Source organism: Manis javanica, chromosome 8 (genome assembly GCF_040802235.1).
Source record: "Manis javanica isolate MJ-LG chromosome 8, MJ_LKY, whole genome shotgun sequence".
NCBI classification, from domain to species: domain Eukaryota; kingdom Metazoa; phylum Chordata; class Mammalia; order Pholidota; family Manidae; genus Manis; species Manis javanica.
Window position 1 is genome coordinate 108120138 of NC_133163.1, and position 21006 is coordinate 108141143.

The 21006-nt window shown below is 35.7% G+C and overlaps 1 protein-coding gene across 3 annotated transcripts in view; it reads right to left on the reverse strand.

The window, feature by feature from the left end:
* Positions 1 to 7941: 7941 nt before the first annotated feature.
* ADAM10 (ADAM metallopeptidase domain 10) overlaps positions 7942 to 21006 on the reverse strand; it is a 145270-nt gene continuing 132205 nt past the window's right edge. For all 3 annotated transcript variants that reach the window (XM_017654155.3, XM_037020967.2, XM_073211907.1), the window contains 5 exons: positions 20284 to 20467; positions 19466 to 19574; positions 18770 to 18990; positions 11925 to 12051; positions 7942 to 10196 (listed from right to left, as the gene is read on the reverse strand). In XM_017654155.3, coding sequence (XP_017509644.3) covers positions 10102 to 10196; positions 11925 to 12051; positions 18770 to 18990; positions 19466 to 19574; positions 20284 to 20467 — 736 coding nt within the window. In that variant the 3' untranslated portion in view covers positions 7942 to 10101. The remainder of the gene's footprint in view (positions 10197 to 11924; positions 12052 to 18769; positions 18991 to 19465; positions 19575 to 20283; positions 20468 to 21006) is intronic.

Here is a 21006-nt window from a genome sequence, read left to right on the forward strand (position 1 = left end):
ACTTGTTGAGATTCTCTCATTATTTTTAGTTCGACTGTTTTTAGAAGAATTGTCAAGGCAGATGGCAATGTGATCAATCCAAAAAACAATAGATTTTTATAAGGTGGAGAACCCAGACACACTCAACAGAGGGACAAGCTTCTCTGGGTTTCTGAGTATTCAGGTTTGCTCAGTAAGTAAAAGCAATGGTAACATATTATTGGGTTATTTTGCAATACTGAGTGAGCTGAAGGTTTGGGAGGTATGCTTAGGTCAATTTCCATACAATCCTCTTTTCTTAGCATTTTTCCATATTGTAGCTTCCAGTGCTGTAGATAAGAAGTCCAATGCTAGGATGATTCTTTCCCCTTTAGGAGTAACTTGATCTTCTCTGCGGAAATTTGTAAGATAGCTCAGAGATATAATATGCTTAGGCATCTTTGTATCAATCCTTCCCAGAACTCTGTGAGATGCAAGTCTCTTTTCAGCTAAGTTAACATTTGCTGATATCAACAACTGCCTCCTCTATCACTTCCCCAACCCCTTTTCAATTTCTATCCATCTCCTGTTATATCTCATTGTATTTTTGCTCTGTGCTTTGAAGTGTATCTTTCTCTTATCTTCCAAGACACTAATTCAGACACTAACAGTAGTAATTTTCTTTCAATCATTTCTTGAAATTTTTGCATCAGAATCTTTTTTGATCTCAGAAAATTCATTTATGTGTGTGTGTGTGTGTGTGTGTGTGTGCTGCACTTAAACCTCCTGACGTTTTCTTATTCTTTTGCTTTGTTACCTATGCCAGCAGCTATTTATGTACTGAGGGTTCTCCTTGTAATTCTCCCTGGCAGCTGGACCCCATTAGGAATCTTCTTTATTTTTGTTTGCTCCCTGTGGTTCCCTCCCATGTACTGGGTTCCATAAGTGGCAGCATTCCCAAAGCAGTAGAAGGAACAGTAGTCTCAGTCTCCCCTGGCCCAAGTTTAGGAGCAGATGGGTTACCAGTCCTCTGGTGACGCACTAGGTAGAAGCCTTCCCTAATCTTTTCACCTTCCCAACTCAGGGGTAAAGTCAACTCATCCCAGCATTCAGCTCCTCAGGAACCAGAGAGAGCAGGTACACTCCCCCTTACCCCTTCCTCCCTGTTACAGTCCTGTCAGGATTCTGCCAGAGCCTGAAGCCTCACCCACCTTCCCAGACTTGTCTGTGTCTTGGAGGCTCCAGCAGCTGCTTTTCTCGGGAAAGGCAGGTGGGTTAAATTGCAAGTAGAAAAGAGGCAAGATATGTTAAAGCTGCTATCTTTTCAGAACCCTCCATTCCTCATATGTCAGAACTTCTTCATTCCTTGTTTATTTTTACATTCGAATGCTCAATAAAATATGACAATAAATGCTACCACCCCTAGCTCAACTCTTCTCTAGTGTAGGTTCTATTAATTATAATGCTTTGAGAAGCTAACTGCAAGTGGCTTACAATTTTTTACATTTTCTTTTTAATCTCAAGAAAAGGAAGTCTCGAGGTAAAGTGGGCTTCAGGGATGGTTGGTAATGTTATTAGGTGAAGAGTTTTTCTGTTTCTTTCTCTGCTCTGCCATCCTTGATGCTGGCTTCTTCTCAGGCTGATAACAAGTTGGCTGCTACAATTCCAGGCAGCACACTTCAACACGACAACATCCAGAGAAAGAAATCCCCTCACATTTTACTGGCCAGATTGAGTTACATGCCCATTCTTAAACTTCACAAAGGTAATGGGTTTAACCAAAGACCCATCAGCCCTACATGGCTATTTGAGAAGATACTTAAAATCAGGGAGCACCTGCTCACAAGCTAAATGTTCTCAGTTCAATAAGCAGTTTTTCACATGAAAATAAGAATAGTTGGCATTTGAGTGCTCACCATATGCAAGGTGCCTTACAAACATTCTCATTTAATCCCCATCACAGGCCCCCTGAAGTGTTTAATATTATTCTCCTCATTTCACAGATGAGTACCTACAGCTTAACTAACTTTTACAAGGTCACAGCTTAACTAACTTTTACAAGGTCACAGTTAATGAACCATCATTTCCCTCCTTATAGATTCTATATGTCTATGAATGCAGCCTTGCATTGCAGTCAGCAACAGAAAACGTTCTTTACATATTAATTCCCTTGTACCCCGTGTGAGAGCTATAATTAGGTACTCAAAGACACTGTCTTTCATATTATGGAGCTTGGTAACTAGCTAGCAGTGCAGGTCATTCACGGCAGACTGCTAACCGTGCTCTCCTGATGCTGTGGCTGTGCAGAGGCGCTTGGCAATGCCTTGAATTTCACTTTCTATTACATAACAAACTCAATCCTCTTACATTATAATACAAACCTCAAGATCTTAATGTGGAACAGCTGAGTCCTACACATTACACTCTTGGCTTGCACATTCACTTTGTGTATTCCCTTAGAAACTAACTAGTATCTGGGAAATCAAACAAGTATTTTATACTCCTGTCTACTCATAAAACTGCACTGGGGGCTCTGCAGTGTGTGTTTTAATTATGTTTTCCCATTGTGAAAGCAATACATGCTCATAGAACAAATGGGGAGAAACTACATGAAGTTCTACTCCCAACTCTCCTGCTCCCACCCCCAAGAAAATCACTGTTAACTTCGCGGGATGTTCCTACAGACTCTTTCTCCAATGCATTCGTTTTTGTTTGTAACTTTTTTTTCATAAAAATATTCAAATATACATGAAAGTAGAAATAGTATAAGCCAAATGTTCCCATCACCCAACTTCAACAATCAACACTAACAGTGTATAACATATTTGACGTCACAATGTATTTAGTAGTTTTTTAAATTATTTATTATAAAAAGAATGAATTCATAAAAAATTCAAACAATATGGAATAAAAAGTAAAAATTAAAAATCCTCTTCCTTTCTCAAGACCATTAATTCCAGTGCTCAGAAATAGTAGATTTTACTGTATCAATCTAGACATTTCTATACATAAATTATATATTTTTACAAACTAAAAAATTTCACATACAAGAAATCATGCCATACATACTCATTAATACTTGTTTTTTCCACTTAACTATATCTCGGACATCTTTGGAAGTAAATACCTAGAAGTGGCCTGCATTCTTTAATAGCTACAGTGTTTCACTGGAATGCAAATTTAAGCCAGGAATGTGGGCAGGGTATTGGTAGTTGATTTGGAAGATATTTAGATTCTGTCTCTAAAGCCAGAGATTTACCAACTGGGTTGGGTACACACCAAGGTGTGTGCAAAATGACCCGCTGGAATGTGGGAAGAAACTTCCATTCATTTTTATCTCATCCCTTTATGATTTCTGCATTTTTTTAAAAACATACATAGTAGTAGTGCAATAATAACATTGTATGAAGTATAAATAAATATTTCCATATTAGGAGTATATACTCAAGATTTTTAAATATGGGGTACAACAAAGTTGGAGACCACTGTCCCAGGCAGCTGCTTTAATGTGCCACGGAAGGCAAAGCAGCTTGTAGGAGCAAAGGAGTAGGCTCACGGCCTGTCCTCTGAATCTCGTCACCCACTGTCTCTCGATGCCAAGTGTTGTAACACACATGAAAATCCACACCCCAGGGAGAACTCTTTAGGTTAGGAGAACCTGTCCCTAGCCAGGGGACCTACAAAGGCACAAGCCATCTCAGCAGAAACTCCAAAAATGTTTTTGCAGAACCCAGACTGTCTTGGAGAAAAAAGGGCTGAAGAGTTAACTAGCTTGGGAACACCACCTACTAAGACTCTACTAAAGGTCACTTCAGTGTTAGCAGAGCAGAGACTCTAAGGAATACTTTTTAAAAAATCAATAAATGAAGATAAAAGTAAAGAAAACCTGTTTGATTTTAATTCAGCATTTCCATTTGACTCTGGAATCCATAATCCCTCCCCACTTCTTTTTTCTGAACATTTGTTTAAAAACCTATGGAATCACACAAAAACTCTACAGAAAAATGTTGATCAGCAGGTTTGCTGCAGGAAAATACTACCCACTAAATGTTTAACTTCCACTTACCATCATGAAATAGCAAAATAAAAAAAATCACAGTTGATTTAGCTAAAGAAAACACTTGTCCATACACACAAAGCAGCTAGGCCTCCCCAGTTAATTTCTAATTCTAGCTTCTTTAATCCATTTCCTCTTGTGCCAGGAATCACAATTTGTTGTTTATGTGCTCCAAAGCTAAACTGTGCTTTTCCCACTCGTGCAAAATGTGGTAGATATATTTTACATTCTATAAGTTCAAGGGATTACTAGATTTTGAAAGAAAATTTCTCCCTGGGAGGTGAGGTGAGGCAAGAAGGCTATGCTGCCAGGGGAATTAGAAATCAGAAACGATTAAACCTGTAGTACAGGTGTCAGTGATGTGTTGTAAAGAGACTAACTTTTGTGCTGATCTTGTGAAATTAGCTTCATTGTCTATTTACAAAGCACACACCCTTTATTAAATTACAAATATTTATTGAACACTTACTGCAGCCAAGTTCAAGGAAATGGAGATTCATAAAGTGCAGTTCTGTAAAGAACAAAGAGGGAAGGAGCAATCCCGGCAGAGGGGAAAGCATACGCACTGGCATGGAAGTATGACAACGCATGACGCAGTCAAAGGAACAGCCCTGCAATTACAACATTTCTAAAAGCCTTTGACACTAAGTTTGGAAGAGTTAGAGCAAACTTTTAACCAAAACTCCAAAGTCAGCTCGAGCATATCTCCCTTGGGAAGTCATCATGGCTCCCATATACACCTCTGAGCATCCAGCCGCTCTGTATTTGAATATTTCACAGCACAAATCCCTCTGCGTTGTAATTGTTGGGCTCTTTTTTCCTCTAGACTATGAGTTCCTTGAGACTTGGACTGCAGTCCCAGGTGGGCTGTGAGGACAAAATGCAGCCAGTTGCTAACTGAATGGGAACTGAAGTAGCACCCAGTACAGATGATTCTTAAAAAGGGTTGCTTAGACTAGACAGGATTACATTACAACGTGGTACGTGCTATGACGGAAGGACATACAGAATGTTAAGGAACAACAGATCAGATGGACACTTCACTCAGCATGGCAGAAAGTTAGATGTCCTGTCCCAAGCTTATGGCAGTCATGAAACAGAAGTCAAGGTCTGAAAAGCAGAGGGCCTTGCAAAACTCCCAAACTGTTGGGCCAACATCCGGACGAACAATAATCAAGTATGACATTGGCCAAAGTAGAAGCCAGCTTTTTAGTACATGAATACACAATATGCAAAAATGAAAAATCATTTTAAAAAATACACAAAGGAATCTGAATGGTGAGGTTTATATATATTTCCACAAAGATGAATCAGCTATCAGTGCCCAGTATATAGCCATTCAACATTCTTTAAAACCCCACGTAACCCATTTAATCTCTCTTCATCCTTGGGGCTCAAGTATCACTTTGCTGGGAAAGGATTCTCTGGCCCTCCTAGCTAGTTCCCACCTCTTCCCTCAGTCCCATCCTGCTGACTGGCTCTTGGATTACCAAAGGCCTACCTTTATAGCACTTATCATGTTTGGAATTGTACATGTATTCACATGATTACCTGATTAATATCTGTCTCACTTCACAGACCATAAGCGACACGAGGGGCAGGGACATGGTTAACTTCACTACCGTATTCCTATCTAACAGAGGTGCTGACACAGCCAAGTTCTTAAGCTGTATCTGCCCAATGAATAACAGTGGTCACCAGTCCATGCAAATCAGCACATGCATACCAAAGAATTCCAAACATCCTCTGGTAAGATCTCAAGGAAGAAGGGGGAAAAAATGTTGAACAGGCCAATTCACTTAAACAGAGCTGCTACTAACAGGGACTTACGAAAACTGAAAACTAACTACAATCACAAAATTAAATAATGAGAAGTTAATCACAGTATCTTGATACCTTAATTTATAAAAACTGGCCTTTTGTGTTGAGAAATAAAAGGCTACCTCCCATACACAAAAGGCAAGAGTAAAAAAGAATAATAAAATATACATTTAGAATGAAGGATAAAATTTCCTGATTTGCTTATTACCAAACAGCCTTTATTTTACAAGATGATTTCTGAAACTCATGCAATGGAAGTGCTTTTTATATAAAACAACCTATACTGTATCAAATTATTCTAATTTCTTTTCACAGAAAACAAGTAATACCAGGATATCTTTTAAATCGGACAGTTTCACCTCTAGGGGGTCACCAACATTTCAACAAAACAGAGTGGAATATAGTTTACTGTACTGAGCTTCTTAACATTTATTCTAATATGGGGCACACAAGTTAAACGTGGATAACCTAATCATACTTCCTGATATGTTTTAACAGAAAATAAATATTATTCTTAGATAGCTAGGAAGACCAACAAAAATCAGCAAATAAAGAGGGATCTAATGGCCTGCTTGCTAAGACTGCTGAATGACTGATAGCTTCAAGCATTCACCCTAGCAGTTAAACTCAATTAATCATTCGTTGTAACTGGAGCAGAATATAATTATGTTAGCTTGCCTGGTTCAACTTTAATTCCACTAAAAAAAAATCATTATAAAAAATCATTATGAATATAGGCCATCATCCTGAATTGTAAAATGAAAACATTAATGAATGAGTTTTTATGTGAATTTGTTTCACATTAAAAAAAACTTTTGTTGGAAAAATCCTGCTATAAACACAGGTAGAGAAAAATAGTAAAATGAATCCCCAAGTACCCATCACCCAACTTCAACAATTACCAACTCATGGTCAACCCTGTTTCAACTATAATCCCCCACACTACCCGAGTCCAACAACTGGATTATTTTTAAGCAAAGCCTGAACACCATATCAATTCATTTTTAAGTATTTCAATTTGCATCTCTAAAAGGACCCCTTTTTAAAAATGTGGCCATGATACCTTTATCGCACAAGCACCCACAACTGACAGCTGCCAAGGACACTAATTCCATCTTTGAAGAAATAATCATCATTGGGCCTTAAAAATGTACAGAGCACAGGGACAGAGATAAGGACTTAAGAGAAACCTTCATCTGTGAATATGACAAAAATGAAATACCCAAAGCACAAAATGCTGAAGACATCTCATAACACAAAACTGATCAGATAAAGTAGACTTCCCTAAAACTGTACGATATAGGCTGACACTATGGGGAATACTAATTCCACAACCTGCAATAATTTACTTTATTGCTGATTTCATTTGTGAGTTGTTGCCTGAATTTAGAAAACGGGGGGAAAAAATCCTAAACAAAATTTAAGCTTTCAACTCTAAAGTAAAAATAACAAATTTACAATAATCTGAAATAACCAATAATATTTCATAAATAAAACTGAACATAATACATATTTTGATGTTTTTAAATTAAAGTACCTAAAAAGTACTGTACACTTACTCCTTTGACGAATACTACTTATTTATAGCTTGCTTCAATTTAAAAAGAAAAAAGAACTTTGGGCAGATTTTTCTGTATAGGGCACCATCCTAGGCTTCTAATTCTTCTCCTAGATAAGACTGGTATGTCAGTTCTCTCCTTATTTGCTATGAATTTAACAAAGCAGGAAAATGTGGCTCAAATTTTCAAAATCTATTTATCATTAAACTAGAGTTTGAAAATAAGTACTTCGCATTCAGAACTTTGCAAAATACATGTAAGACCACAGTTTCCAAAATGTGAGCTCTTCCACCAACACTGACACTTTCCAACACTTTGAATATTGATTAGAAATAATGTAAAGCTGTTGAAACTGTTTTTGAAATGTTCATTGTTTGTAGACACAGAGATATATAATCATTAATCTTTCCCATGGACTTGTATGAGAAGAGGCACTCTCTTTCTTTCTGCTTAACAGTCTCTTTCATTTAGTAAGAAAAGGTTGCCCTGTGGGAAGCTGCTTCTTAGAGTTCTTTCTCAGAGTTCAAAGACTATGGGACCTTCAAGTTGATTTAATCAAGTCTATTTATTAATGCATTTCAAGTTTCAAAAAACCTTACATCTTTTCACAATACTTTATTTTTTGCAATTTTTAGTAAAAATTTCCAAAGTGAACAAAAAGATACTGTATAAAACACAGTGGACATTAAACTGACAGTAGTATTAGATCTCATTTGTCTTGATCCTTTTGTTTTACCACATCTTAATTTGCAGTGGAAAGAGTTCAGTGCACATATCTCTTTTCAGAAAACATTTAACTTAGACTCAGAATAAAATAGGGGCAGGGTGTACCTGCCAAAACCCTACCACAGGATAACATTACAAGCAAAAAATGTACATGTTCCAAAGTCTACCACACTCAAGAAGTTACTAAGAACTCTTGCAGAATAAAAGTCATTTTAGAAATGCAAACCCACTTCCAACCTTTGCACAGTTCAAAAACAAAGGCATTTAAATGATTTAAAAGCAATTACATACATATCTACCTACTTGTTTGTTTAGAATTATTTATAGTCTATCTGGGGTTTCATGTACAAAATTTGTCTCTAAATCATGTACAAAAAGCTGTATTTTGAAAAAAGTCACCACATACTGTACAAGTTTACAAGGAAGAGATCCCATTATTTTCTCTAGCATTTTTGGCCTTGCTGGCTTGCGTCACATTATGAGAATGATTGTGTAAACCTTATACTCTTAAGAAAAAAGGAAAAAAAAAGCCAAAACACAAATCTTTTCAACTTGTTCTAAATTGGCCTCCTATATGAAGCCAGGAAAATCATAGCTGTTTACTTCTAATTTAAGTGATGTAGTTGGAAAACATAAGCAATAAATACGTCACAAGATTAAAATATTTTTGTAATGCCCCCTTCCATTCCTGCATAGCAATAAGCCTGTTAATACATTAAACGCTTCTGCTTTCTTTCTTTAAAAAGCCAATTATTTACAACTGTTTAAAAAATAAATTTGGAATGGGACATTGTGCTGTTTCATCTTCACTGCTGTTAAAATATTTTATGGAAAAAAACATCAGGTCTATCTACAGTTCTAACTATGAGTTGAGCAAATCACTCTTCTTTAGTGGTTACCAATGATCAGTGATGATATGCTAAAAAAAAACATTCAAATATTTTGATAAAGACACAACTTTTCTTTTCCATATCAGACAAAACCAAAAACGTAAGTAGCATACTTGAGATATATGGAAAACATAAAAAAGAGGCTACAAATAAAAAGAATCATTCCACTGACATAATTTCTACCAAAGCATGAATAAAACATCACCTATCAATTCAACAATGGAACTGAATTAGTTTAAAATAAGTAAGCAGAAATCAGACATTTACATATAGAATTCTGAAGTAGTATGCTGCATGTGTTCAGTCTGCACAACTCTTGAAATGTGTGTTCTTCAGCGTAGTCACTCATGTGCTCTTAGCAGCCATTTGACAAAGACAAATCGATTATCAGAACCAATTCCATCATAAGAAAAAGGTAAACTGATTCTCATTTCAAAACTGCCTGTGTGAAGCATTACAGAATCCTGGACCACTAAATACCACCATTCTCTGTTATCCTGAGTATGTCAATTAAACAGTAATTTTTCATTAAGAGCGGAAAAATTTTATAATACAAAGAAACATCCATATTGCAATTTCTGTTTACAATTGCACACAAAGTACAGTGTACGTAAGAAATACATGTCTGCATATAACAAGGTATGTACATTGGCAAGTGATATCTCCAATGTTGAGGTGGTCGAGCCTCCTAGCCTTGATTGGCAGTTGAAAAAAATATATTTATATATATTTCAATTTGTGATAAAAGTTTATTGAGAGCCAAGTTTGCCTGCAAGTGAAGAAAATGCAGCAACGAAGAACAGGGAACATAGGGCACATAATAATATTCTAAGACTTTGTGCCATTAAGTTAAAAATATCTGTCCATAAGAAAATTGGGTTCCTTTTCCACCCCCCACCCCCAAATTGGAATTTTCAGGCTTTAAAATTTAAGTAATTCCACCTGGTCTGAGGACACGATCTCTTGCCATTTTTTTCTTCGACTGTTATTTGTGAGGGTTGAGTTTGGGGATGATGATTTAATAGGTGTCTCTTTGGAGTGAAGTTTTCCCATTGTAGGCACTAGGAAGAACCAAGGCAAAAAGCTGCAGTTAACGTCTCATGTGTCCCATCTGATAACTCTCCCGGGGCCTCTGACGCTGGGGCTGCTGGATGGGCTGTGGAGGCCTCCTCCTCTTTAAAGTGCCTGTGAGTCACAAACAAAAGTGAAACAAATTTGCTGTGAGCTCTTTAATCTTTAAAAACAAAGCTGCCATTCTGATGAGAAAGGTTCTAGACCAGTATTATCCAACAGAAATATAATATGCATTATGTATATAATTTTTAATTTTCTGGTAGCCCTAATGAAAAAGGAACAAAAAAGCAGTTAAAATAATTTTGATATTTTTCATTTCACTTAAGCCAATATAGCCAAAATACACTTTAAGATAAAATCAATATAAAAAATTATTAACGAAAAATTTCATTCTAAGTCTTTCAAGTCTGGTATATATTTTATACTTACATCTCAAGTGAGTCTAGCCACACTTCAAGTGCTTGAGAACCAAAACTATTAGATTAATATGGATTCTGAGGACAGGATGTATGATGAAGAAATTACTATCTTTGAGCAAATGACTTGACTTCTCTGAAACTCAGATGCTTACTCTGTACAACATAAATAACTCACATAGTCTATTGGGAGGATTATACAGTAACTCATGTAAAAGTGCTTAACTCTTTTTGTGAGGAGTCAATAAATGACAGCTAGTTTAAGTCTTTAAAGGTGGGATTTGCTTAAAGTGAAATCAAGTATAAGAACTGTTTCACTGAATAAGACCTTAATTGATAAAGTATCTAAAAAGTGTCATGTGGCCCTTGGAAGTCCCTAAGAAATTGACATAAATTCCAGAGTGCTAACATTATACAGTTACGAAAAGCAATTTTATCAAAATCAAATCTCCTCTGAGTCCCCCAAGATACTGTCCCAGTATGACTGCTGAGCTCTCTTTCCCCAAGAAAGATAAAATGCAAGGCAACAACTGACAGAAAACAGAGAAAATGTTAAGAAACCCTTAATTTTAACTACTTTGTATAGGGTGGCAGACTTGGCCTGAGGCAAGGGACTTAGTGGAGAGGGAACTGCCATCATTTAGCTCTAGTTCTCCTCTGCCACTGCCTTGCGACAATCCCTGCCCCACACCTACAGTGAACAGAATTATGGTCCAGCTGTTCTGAGGGCAGCATGGAAGCCACAAATACCTTGGGGAAGGCGAGGGAGAGAGAGATGGGAACTAAATAATCTGTAGCAGTTGCTTCCTACCCTTTTCTCCTCCAGATCTACGGTACTAAACCTAAAGAGGCTCTCATCCCACAGCAGTGTCTCCATTAGAGTTCAAGAGTAGAGAGTAAACCTTAGGAGTTGTTTTCAGAGGTGGAGAATAACTGTGGTTATTTGGTGACTGAAGCTTCTACCCAAGACTCTCCCACAGTCTGGGATCTGTATTTCCCCATATGCAATACCCCTAAGGAAAATGAGCTTATGTGCCAGAAAGTATTTCAAGACTACAGCATTAAAAAACAGTAACACAAGCATAGCTATTAGAATAGAAAGATCAGTCATTTAAAAGCAGCCTATCACAATAAAAACAAAAAAGGAAAAATTTAGAATATGAAAAAAAAAGTACCAAGCAAAAATAAAACTTTCTAGGTCTAAATATTTCTCAGAAAAGATTAGCATTAAATTGGCAGCCATTACCTAGATTGGACTGATTACAAACACACTTGAAAATCAACTAAATAATTCATCCAGTAATCTCACTCAAGGAGAAAGTACAATAAAATTAGTTACTAAAGACTCATTTATAATTCAATTCTACCTGCTGAATGGTTCTGAGTTAAAAAATATATATATACGTTGCTCAAACTGTCTTACCTGGAAGAGGTTTAGGAGGAGGCAACTTCGGATTACTACTCGGAGTATGAACACTGCATATCTTAATGAATCCGGCCATTAACATAATCAGGGCAATTCCCATAAGTAATACTGCCCACCAATAAGCCTAGAAATAAACAGATATTTTTCTATTGAAAAACCATAAAGTATTTTAGATTATTTTAGATTTTATAAAATATAGAATAGAATACTGCACATTTTAATTGTTAAAGAACATTTATTGACTGGGAGTTGTATAGATATTATATATATGCACATATATATTAACATCTTTAAATATAAAAAAAGAACAAAGGAGAAAACAAAAACCAACCAAAATTTCACTGCCTAGAGGAAATCACTCAATCTTATTCTCCTTTCTATCTCTTTTCCCTATGTAACTATGTTTCTCATACACACAAAACTGGGATCATCCTGCATATAGTTTATATTGTGTTTTCCCTTGTTATTAAATATTTTCTGGATGGAATATATACATATCAAACACATATATATGAACATCAAACATATATATATATATATATATATGGCCTATTACTCTTATAGACTATGTTTTGTTGGTTTTATACTCTCCAGTGACTTAGAAGGTTTATTACTTGCTTTAAATCTGACTAGTGGATAGTTTTTAAAAATACTCTTAACCTGTGTTTTTTTCTAATCATCAAAGTCAAGACTGAAATTCTTTTTTGAGGCGCCCTCCTTCCCGTTACTCCATTTCATATGGAATTTGAGACCCAGAATACTGTTATGAAATGATTTATATGCTATTTCTTAGTTGTCATTATATTTACACATATATAAACCTATTACATATACTCATGTTTAAAGATTAATTGTTTTTAATATGAAAAGTACAAGTATATTCTAGAAGCAGGCAAACTTTATCCAGTCCAAGAAGGAACTACAAATTTCACATACAGGTATTTTTGTAGACAGCCACAACAGCAGGCATCACAATCGTCAACACCAGGAACTCAGCACTGTTACATTACTACCATTTAACCCTCAGAGTACCAAAAATATGGAATTGACTATGTCAACTCCTCTTTGTAAAACCCGTGTTCAAAAGCTCTCCACCAAAGGTCTCCAAGATGGACCATTAGATGGGAGAGAGAAAAAAACAAAACTGAGCACACAATGAAGTGTAGTAAAGTATACATGTACGACTCCACTTATTTTTAAAAACATAGTCTTGTAATGGTATAGACAGTTTCTGAAGAACACAAAAGAAACTAAGACTGGGCTCCAATGTAAAAAGAAGGCTCATTTTTCAATTACTTTGCCAATTAAGAAAAAGAATAATCACACTTTCCAAAAGGAAAAAGTAGAAAAAATTTTTCATTTAAAAAAATTCATACTTCTGTGACTTTTTCAGGTGCTCCCTCTTCATAAAACATCCATCTGTACGGTCTATTTGTACTAGTCCTTCAAAACTTAGTTTTGGCTTCACCTTCTTAAAGAGGCCTTCCCCAAACAGGTTCTCCTGTGGTCTGTGAAAATACTGTGCAGAACTGAAAATCTGTTTCTTGTCTTCTGTATCACAAACTGGACCAAGAGCTCCTTGATCTCATATCCTAAAAACTCAGTATATAACCCCCAAAAACGTACTTACTGGATGAGTTATTACAGGTGAGTCATTATTCCAAATACTAACTTTTTGAAACACTTCTGAAAGTTAATTTATTATTTTTAGAAAGCCCAGGCATATAAATAATGTGACATGGCTCTTAAAACAGGACATAAAACACTGGTTTTGACACCTGTAATACTAGTTTTTCAGCACCTATACAGTCTTAAATAGAGAGCAGTATGGCAGTAAGAGACTGGAGAGAAAAATTCTGGATTTAATAATGGTTACCAGTTTGTAGAAGACAGAGGGCAAGAGGACCTAATCCCAATTCAGGTCACTATCTACTGAAAATCTTTGAAAATCTCCAGTTCTTTCTGGCAGTGTACCTGGCTTTCCTCCAGATTTTTCAAGGCTACTACATATCTCAAAAGCCCAAACCTTAGTATGTTTTAGTGACAATGATAGCACCTTTTCAAAGTTTCATGTCTGGGGAAACAGAACATCACAGTGGTAAGAAGAAAGCAATTAGAAACAAAATAATGGTGTCTTTAAGTAGTACCTTTGGTAAAGGGGATTTTTTTAATGCTTCCTTTAAAAGAGAACTGTCAGAGTGAGTTAAACACTAAATTGCATGTTTTCTTTTTCATATATACTAAAATCAAGGCAAAGAATACCAATCAGGCTAATAAACATAAAATATGTGTTTCATCTCAGAAGAAAAGATCATAATTTGTGCACTTGTTAGAGTCTGAAGGAAAGGAGAGAGCTGCCATTTATACAAACATTTAATGAGTGTAAATTATACACCATGCTCTTGTCTTTCATAGATACCAGGGTGTTAAGTGAAATTTAAGAGACAAAGAGAAGATACCCAAAAGTTTAAAAATCGGTCTTGAAGTTTAACAAGCTCTAAATTAAGTCAGAGAAAATAATTCTATACAAAAAACACACAGATTTTGTTCAACACATTCATTTACCTGGCCAGAAGAACACAAAGGAAAACAAGAAGTAAAAGTGACAAAATAGTAAGTCAAAATCTACATGTACTAATTACAAGTTTTTTTATTTAATAATCTAAATGAACAAAAATGGCAGGTGTCACCCAAAACAACTCTTGAGGGATAAGGAATGAGACATGAATTCAAGTATCTTTAAGACAAAAGATAGTCTGTACCGTTTTTAAAGATCTCCCAAAAAAGTCAACCATCTGTAACCCTTACAGTGAATGTTCCAATGTTAACAATGCTCACTCTCCACAAATGCACTCTAGACTTACTGCGGGTCTCATTTAAGAAACCTGCGTCATCCATCTACCAAATGTATACAGAAGCCTTACAGTATGCTAAGTCCTATGGCAATACTGTGTCTCTGTCTCTCCTCTAACGCCGCCATCTTTAATCCTCTATCATCGGCAATACTGTGTCTTTGTTTTTCCAGCTGCATAAATGATATCTATGTGGTTATTCTATTAGGCAATGAATGGCTGTAGAGGCACACGACCACCTTCCATTTTCAACACACCAGGATGATAAAGTATAACATTTCTGTTACAAGTATTTTAAAAGAGAATCATTACATTGCAAAGAGTTAAAAAAAAAATGGTTCCCAAATTTCAGCATGCATCATCACCTACTAACTCTAGGTGGGGCCTGGTAATCTGCATTCTGTCAAGTTCCCAGGTGATACTGATTGCTGTTGGTCAGGGGACTGCACTTTAAGATCCATTACTCTAGGTCAGGGGTTGGCAAATATTTCCCATAAAAGGCAAGATAAGTAATTTAGGCTTTGTGGCATCGTACAGTCTCCACTGCAATTACAGCCATAGACAATACATAACAAAGTGGTTGTGTGGCCATGTTCCAATAAATCATTATGTATGGACACTGAAATTTGAATTTTATATAATTTTCAAAGAAATATTATTTTGATAGTATTTTTTTATTTCTTTCAGCTACTTAAAAATATGAAACCATTCCTAGTTTCTTAGCCATACAAAAACAGGTGATGGGCTGGATTTGGCTCATGAGCCATAGTTTGCCAACCAGTTTTATACAAATGGTTGGTTTTTCAACCCTGGCTCCTCATCAGCAATAGCTGGGGAGCTTTTAAAAGACCCAGGGACTCAGGACCCATCCCAGGAGATTCTGAGTTAATTACCTTAAGCCAGAAGGTGATTCTTACATACAAACAGGGTGAAGAACTGCTCTTCACAAATGTTCCCTGAAGTGACTTCTAAGGATAATTAGGGTTTAACAAGTCTTACATGAATAACGGTTTCTGGGGTGTCAGGTAAGTTTGGAAATGAAGTTGAGTTTTATTGCAGGACTTCTCACAATATTCTCACAAATCTCTAAGGGAACCTCAGTACGCAAAGTTTTCCAGATTCATTTGACCACCAAACCCATGGAGCTAGTGTTCTGTGAAAGCACTTGGGAAATACTGCTCTAAATCTTTCATAAAGAATACCAGATACTTAATTCTTAGGTTCATAAAATTAGAGCAAATTATGAGAACAGAAATTCATTTAGAGTAAGAAATATGGTTGATTTTTGTCCAAATAATAAGGAAAACTAGATAAATCTGAACAAATTAAAAAGAAAAAAGTCACAAAAGCAATTATTTTAAAAGGGGAAATACAATGATCAATTTGAAAAAAATCAAGGTCTAAAATGATTTTCTACAACATCAAACCTAACATAAAAGATGTATAAAATCTGAACATCAGTAATTATAGAAGAAACTGAAAAAGAATTACCAATGCCCTCCACCCCATTTAAATAAAAGAAAATGATATAAGGTCTCAAAAGAATTACTGGTGATGACTAGATGACTCTTTGATAAACCCAAGAGATGTTTATCATTATTTCCTTGCCAGATACCCAGTAGGCATTCAGAAAATATAATGAATGTACTTTTTTTAATGTTCAAAAAACTGCTGTCAAAAACAACTTTTCCCCAGGAAAGAAAGTAAAAGTCTTTATCACATCATTTCCAGCAGCAATCAGTAATTCATGTCCTAGTCTCAACTATTAAGTTCATTCTTTTCCATATATATTGTTCTACCCCACATGAGGAAAAAAGATGCCATAGTATGCTACAGAAAGGAGACAAAAAGCAACCAGTCCCACTGAAAAGGAAAAGCAGTGAAGCTAACCCCTCATCCCTTTCACAGCTCTGACACCAAAGCATCCTAGTAAACTATATTACTAAATAGAAGGGCACTTCCCTGATATGACGAAACACCAAAGCATGAGCTATTAATTTAACAAGCTATCTGCTTTGCAAGTGAGCTGTGCATGTGACTCAAATAAAAGAAGTAAGTTATAATGAACTGGTTGTCTGTTATCTTACAGTTTGACCCGGGGACACATATGCAGCAACAGCTCAGTGGTACACTTCAGGCATGTGGGCCATATTTCAAAAAGAGGGATGTGAGTATCAACAATATAAAACAAAAGCAATCTATACTCACTTGAGGAAAACATAAATCTAAAAGCGCCTGATTAACAGTTCCAGAGTACAAGGAAAAGATGTCATATTGCTAACTCACTGTAAGAAGCATTTCACTCAATCCTGAAATCTAAAATATCTAAACTCTAAAATTTAAAAAAAAATTAAATCATCCTATTAAATATTTTAAAATAGGAATAAAAGCTTTGAAATTCTAAATGAGTCAATATTAGAGATAATGGAGAAAAATGAAAAAATAGTTTTAGCTGCTATGACTACTATCTAGAAAACCTAAAATATCTGGTGCAACATATACTTAGTAGAACCCAACTCTAAGATCTCTATTAGCAGATTTTTTTAAATACACTATCCTCTATAGTGCACAAGTATACAAATCTCAACTTACTATTATTAGAGATAACCAGAAAAAAGAAAAAAGTACTGGATCTAAGTTGAAAACAGGACAGTAAAGTGTCAAGAAAGGTAAGCTACTTGGAAGTTATAGAATTGACAAATGCCAGAGGCTGATCTGAAGTGAATCCTTGCATCATTTCCAAGCCTGTATTCTTTCCACTTCATCACAGTGCTGGAAGGCCATTTAGCATAACAGGTTTTTCTGATTACCTGTTATTGCACCAAGCACAGAAGTACAAAAACGAGTTAACATATCATGTTTTAAGGAGACCTATGTTAAATCCATTGCCCAATTACTTGGTTTAAAACCTAAGTCTCCTAAATCCAATTTCAACAATCCTCCCACTACATAGCCATTACAAATCTAAAAACTACATATTCTAACATGCAAAGCATTATTCTTCCTATGTATAAAAACACCATTTCAATGCTGGAGATATTCCCAATATTTTTATTGTACATTATTATTACATGAGTACCAAAAGGGGTGACAAACCCACATAGATCATTTTCTTGTTTGCTTTTAAGACATCCTCAGTCCTGAACACACACACACAATGTAAGAAATAATTTGGGAAGGAGAATCTGAGTTCTATGTCCATTTCCAAAGCAGACTCATTCAGTTCAGATATAGCACATTTTCATATACACCACTTACAGTTTCCTACTGATATTTTAACACAATCACTTAGGAACATGAATATTTAAGTGACTTAAGATAGTCATTCTCAGCAGTCTTTTAAGAAAATTTCAGGTAATTCAACATCTGTACAACTTGGAGAAATCTGGACTGAAAAATAATACATTTCAATGGATTTATGTTGGGTAAAGGTGCATAATCTACAAATGGCTCTGTATTTGATCTTACCCTGTCCAACATTTCCTATCACAGACAAGATGAAGACTCAGAAATTATACTGTAACATCAGAAAAAGCCTTCAGAAAACAACGAATCTCTCATCTCTCCGGTTCAGCAAAGTAGAATGCACAGCCGGTTATCTGTCATACTGAGACAGGGAAAAGTATAAAAAGCAAGCAGCGCTTTCCAAAACACCTGAGGAAAAACTCCTACAAAAAGGCCCTAATCATAGGTACCAACAAAGGAGAAAGTAACCAATCAGGGCATGAACCAGTGAGCAGAGTTAAAACAGAATGACTCCCATCACTACCAAGCATCTATAAACTACACACATGTGGAGATTCTGATCACTTCAGAAGACAAAAATACCTGGAGATACCTGAACTTGAAAACTCAGTTCTTCAGATAATGTAATTCCAGCCCATACAGGAAAGAAGTGATTTTTTCATAACACTGGTGACCTCTGGTCAAGTATAATTACAATCAAACCATTTAAGATAAGATTTCTTTATTAACAAAAACTATACTTACCACAATCCATTCAGCAATGTTTTCATAGAGCTCTGGACTAAAAATTGCTTTTTTAAGCCTAGCTAGAGGGCCATCAGCATCTACCAGTCTGCACCGCATGAAAACATCACAGTAGCCTCTAAAATCATTGCAAGGGGATCCAGGTTGCAGGGTGATGGTTCGACCAATGAAGTGCTTGTTCCACTGCACAGACCCTGTACTGGCACAAGTTGATGGCTCCACTGGAAAAGAAGGGCCAAATATAAGTTGAAGATCAGATTTCCTACCAGGCTAGTCAAAGACAGAGGGAAAAAAAGGGAAAACTACCTAAAATCATTACCAGGACATGTTCTAGGGACTTTTAATAGTTAGGCTGGACAACACTATTTACTGGCAATTGACTTTAATTGTTACAATATAAATAAATAACCAGCAACTCTTGCCTTACTGCTACAATGATTTTAAAACCTTCTAAGAGTATTTATATTAATTACTGCCATAAAACTGGCAGATTTTCGTCTAGTTTATCATTTTAAAAACACCGTAGGGACCATAATGCTAGAAATACAATCCTATGCTACATTTAAAGATTTCTCAAGAGAATCGGTTTAACTGGAAATTATCTGTTCAAACTGTGTATCACAGTTTAACAGTTAAATTTAAGAGAAAATAAGGTTTTTTAAAATATTTTATTCTCTTGTATTTTAAAAGCCTTACTCTTCTTCATACAGCAGACATGGCATAACTCCTTATCATCTTTGCTGTCAGAACTGGCACAGGTACACTCCTCCAAGCCGTATTTCTCACAGATAGACCCTGCACATTGCTGAAAGAAAAATAAAACACCCATTATTTAACGCCTGCACAGTCAAACCTATTGTTCTCAGTAACAGATAGACATAAGCCTCTAATGCTAAAACAATTAAGTAGAAATACAAGTAGGAAAAAAATTAATATCAGATATGGATCATATAAACACAGTTGAAAAAGAATTAAGTGCAAATAAGGTCGTAAATCCTAAAGAAATGGCAGCTGAAAAAAAATCTAAACAAAACTAAAACAGAGAAAAGAGGTTAGCGCAGCAACAACTTTATGTTGGTGTGCCTCCTTTATAAGAGAAAAATGAAATTCTCCTCATGTAGAAGAAAGTAACATTTAGACAAGAAAGCTTTAAAGGCTTCTCATTTCAAGAACATGACCAGAAGAGTTCTTTCATTTAGGCTTTTAAAATATTAGTTTACAACACTTAAACATAGCACAGACAAAGTCACATACCTAGTTGTACACCTACTTTTCTCTAGAGAATATCGAATACATGCAGTGGAAAGATGAAAGGCCGTCAGTAGGTGACCAAATGCCACCAGGCACTTACACCACAGAACACACTCGGGGCTTTGTGGGGAAACTGATCGGTGTATCCTTCAAATAGGGACCAAGATTAATTACTTTAACGCTGCAGCTTTAAGTATCATTAAACAAGTATTGTGAAAAAGAATTTTATAAAACTAAATAAGAAACATAAATCAGATGCTTACCCCATTAATGCACACTTGTGTGTGCCTATTACAGTCTGTAAAGTTTGGTTTAGGATCAGACGCTGGGCAGAGAGCTGTGACGCCATTACATATTCCTTCTTTTGCACAGTCAGAATCATCCCGACACTTCTCAGTTTTTGACTTGAATGCACACTGTGCTGTACAACAGGGACCTTGACTTGGACTAAAAGAAACATTACTGTGATTTAAGAAAACACTAGGATATTTCCTATATACACAGATATGGGTCTTAACTTTAAGTAGTAAATCTCATCTTTTAAACGGTAAGTCCGTTACTGGCATACAACTTCAAATACTGGAAGAAAAGGCTCCTAAATTTCAATGTTCTAATAAGTGAAGGAAAGTGATTAAGTGCCTTGTTTTTATAATCAAGACACACTATATATTCAGCATTCTCACTCTATTTGCTTTCAGTGAAAGGCTATGATAGAAAATGGATTTAATATTAGGCAAGTTATTAGTGTTTTTCACAGTAATATCATATAGTAGTCAATTTATCAATGTCTCTCACATTTACATACTAAAATCAAACTAGAAGACACAGCTCAGCCACTTAAAAAGTATTATACAAACACTATTCTGTTGCTTATATATATCACTACCTTAGTAATTCGACAGGTGAAATAATTATAAGACACTAAGTCATAAGACTATGGAATCCATACTACCTAAATATTTAAAGTTAAGATTTTTTTTTTAATC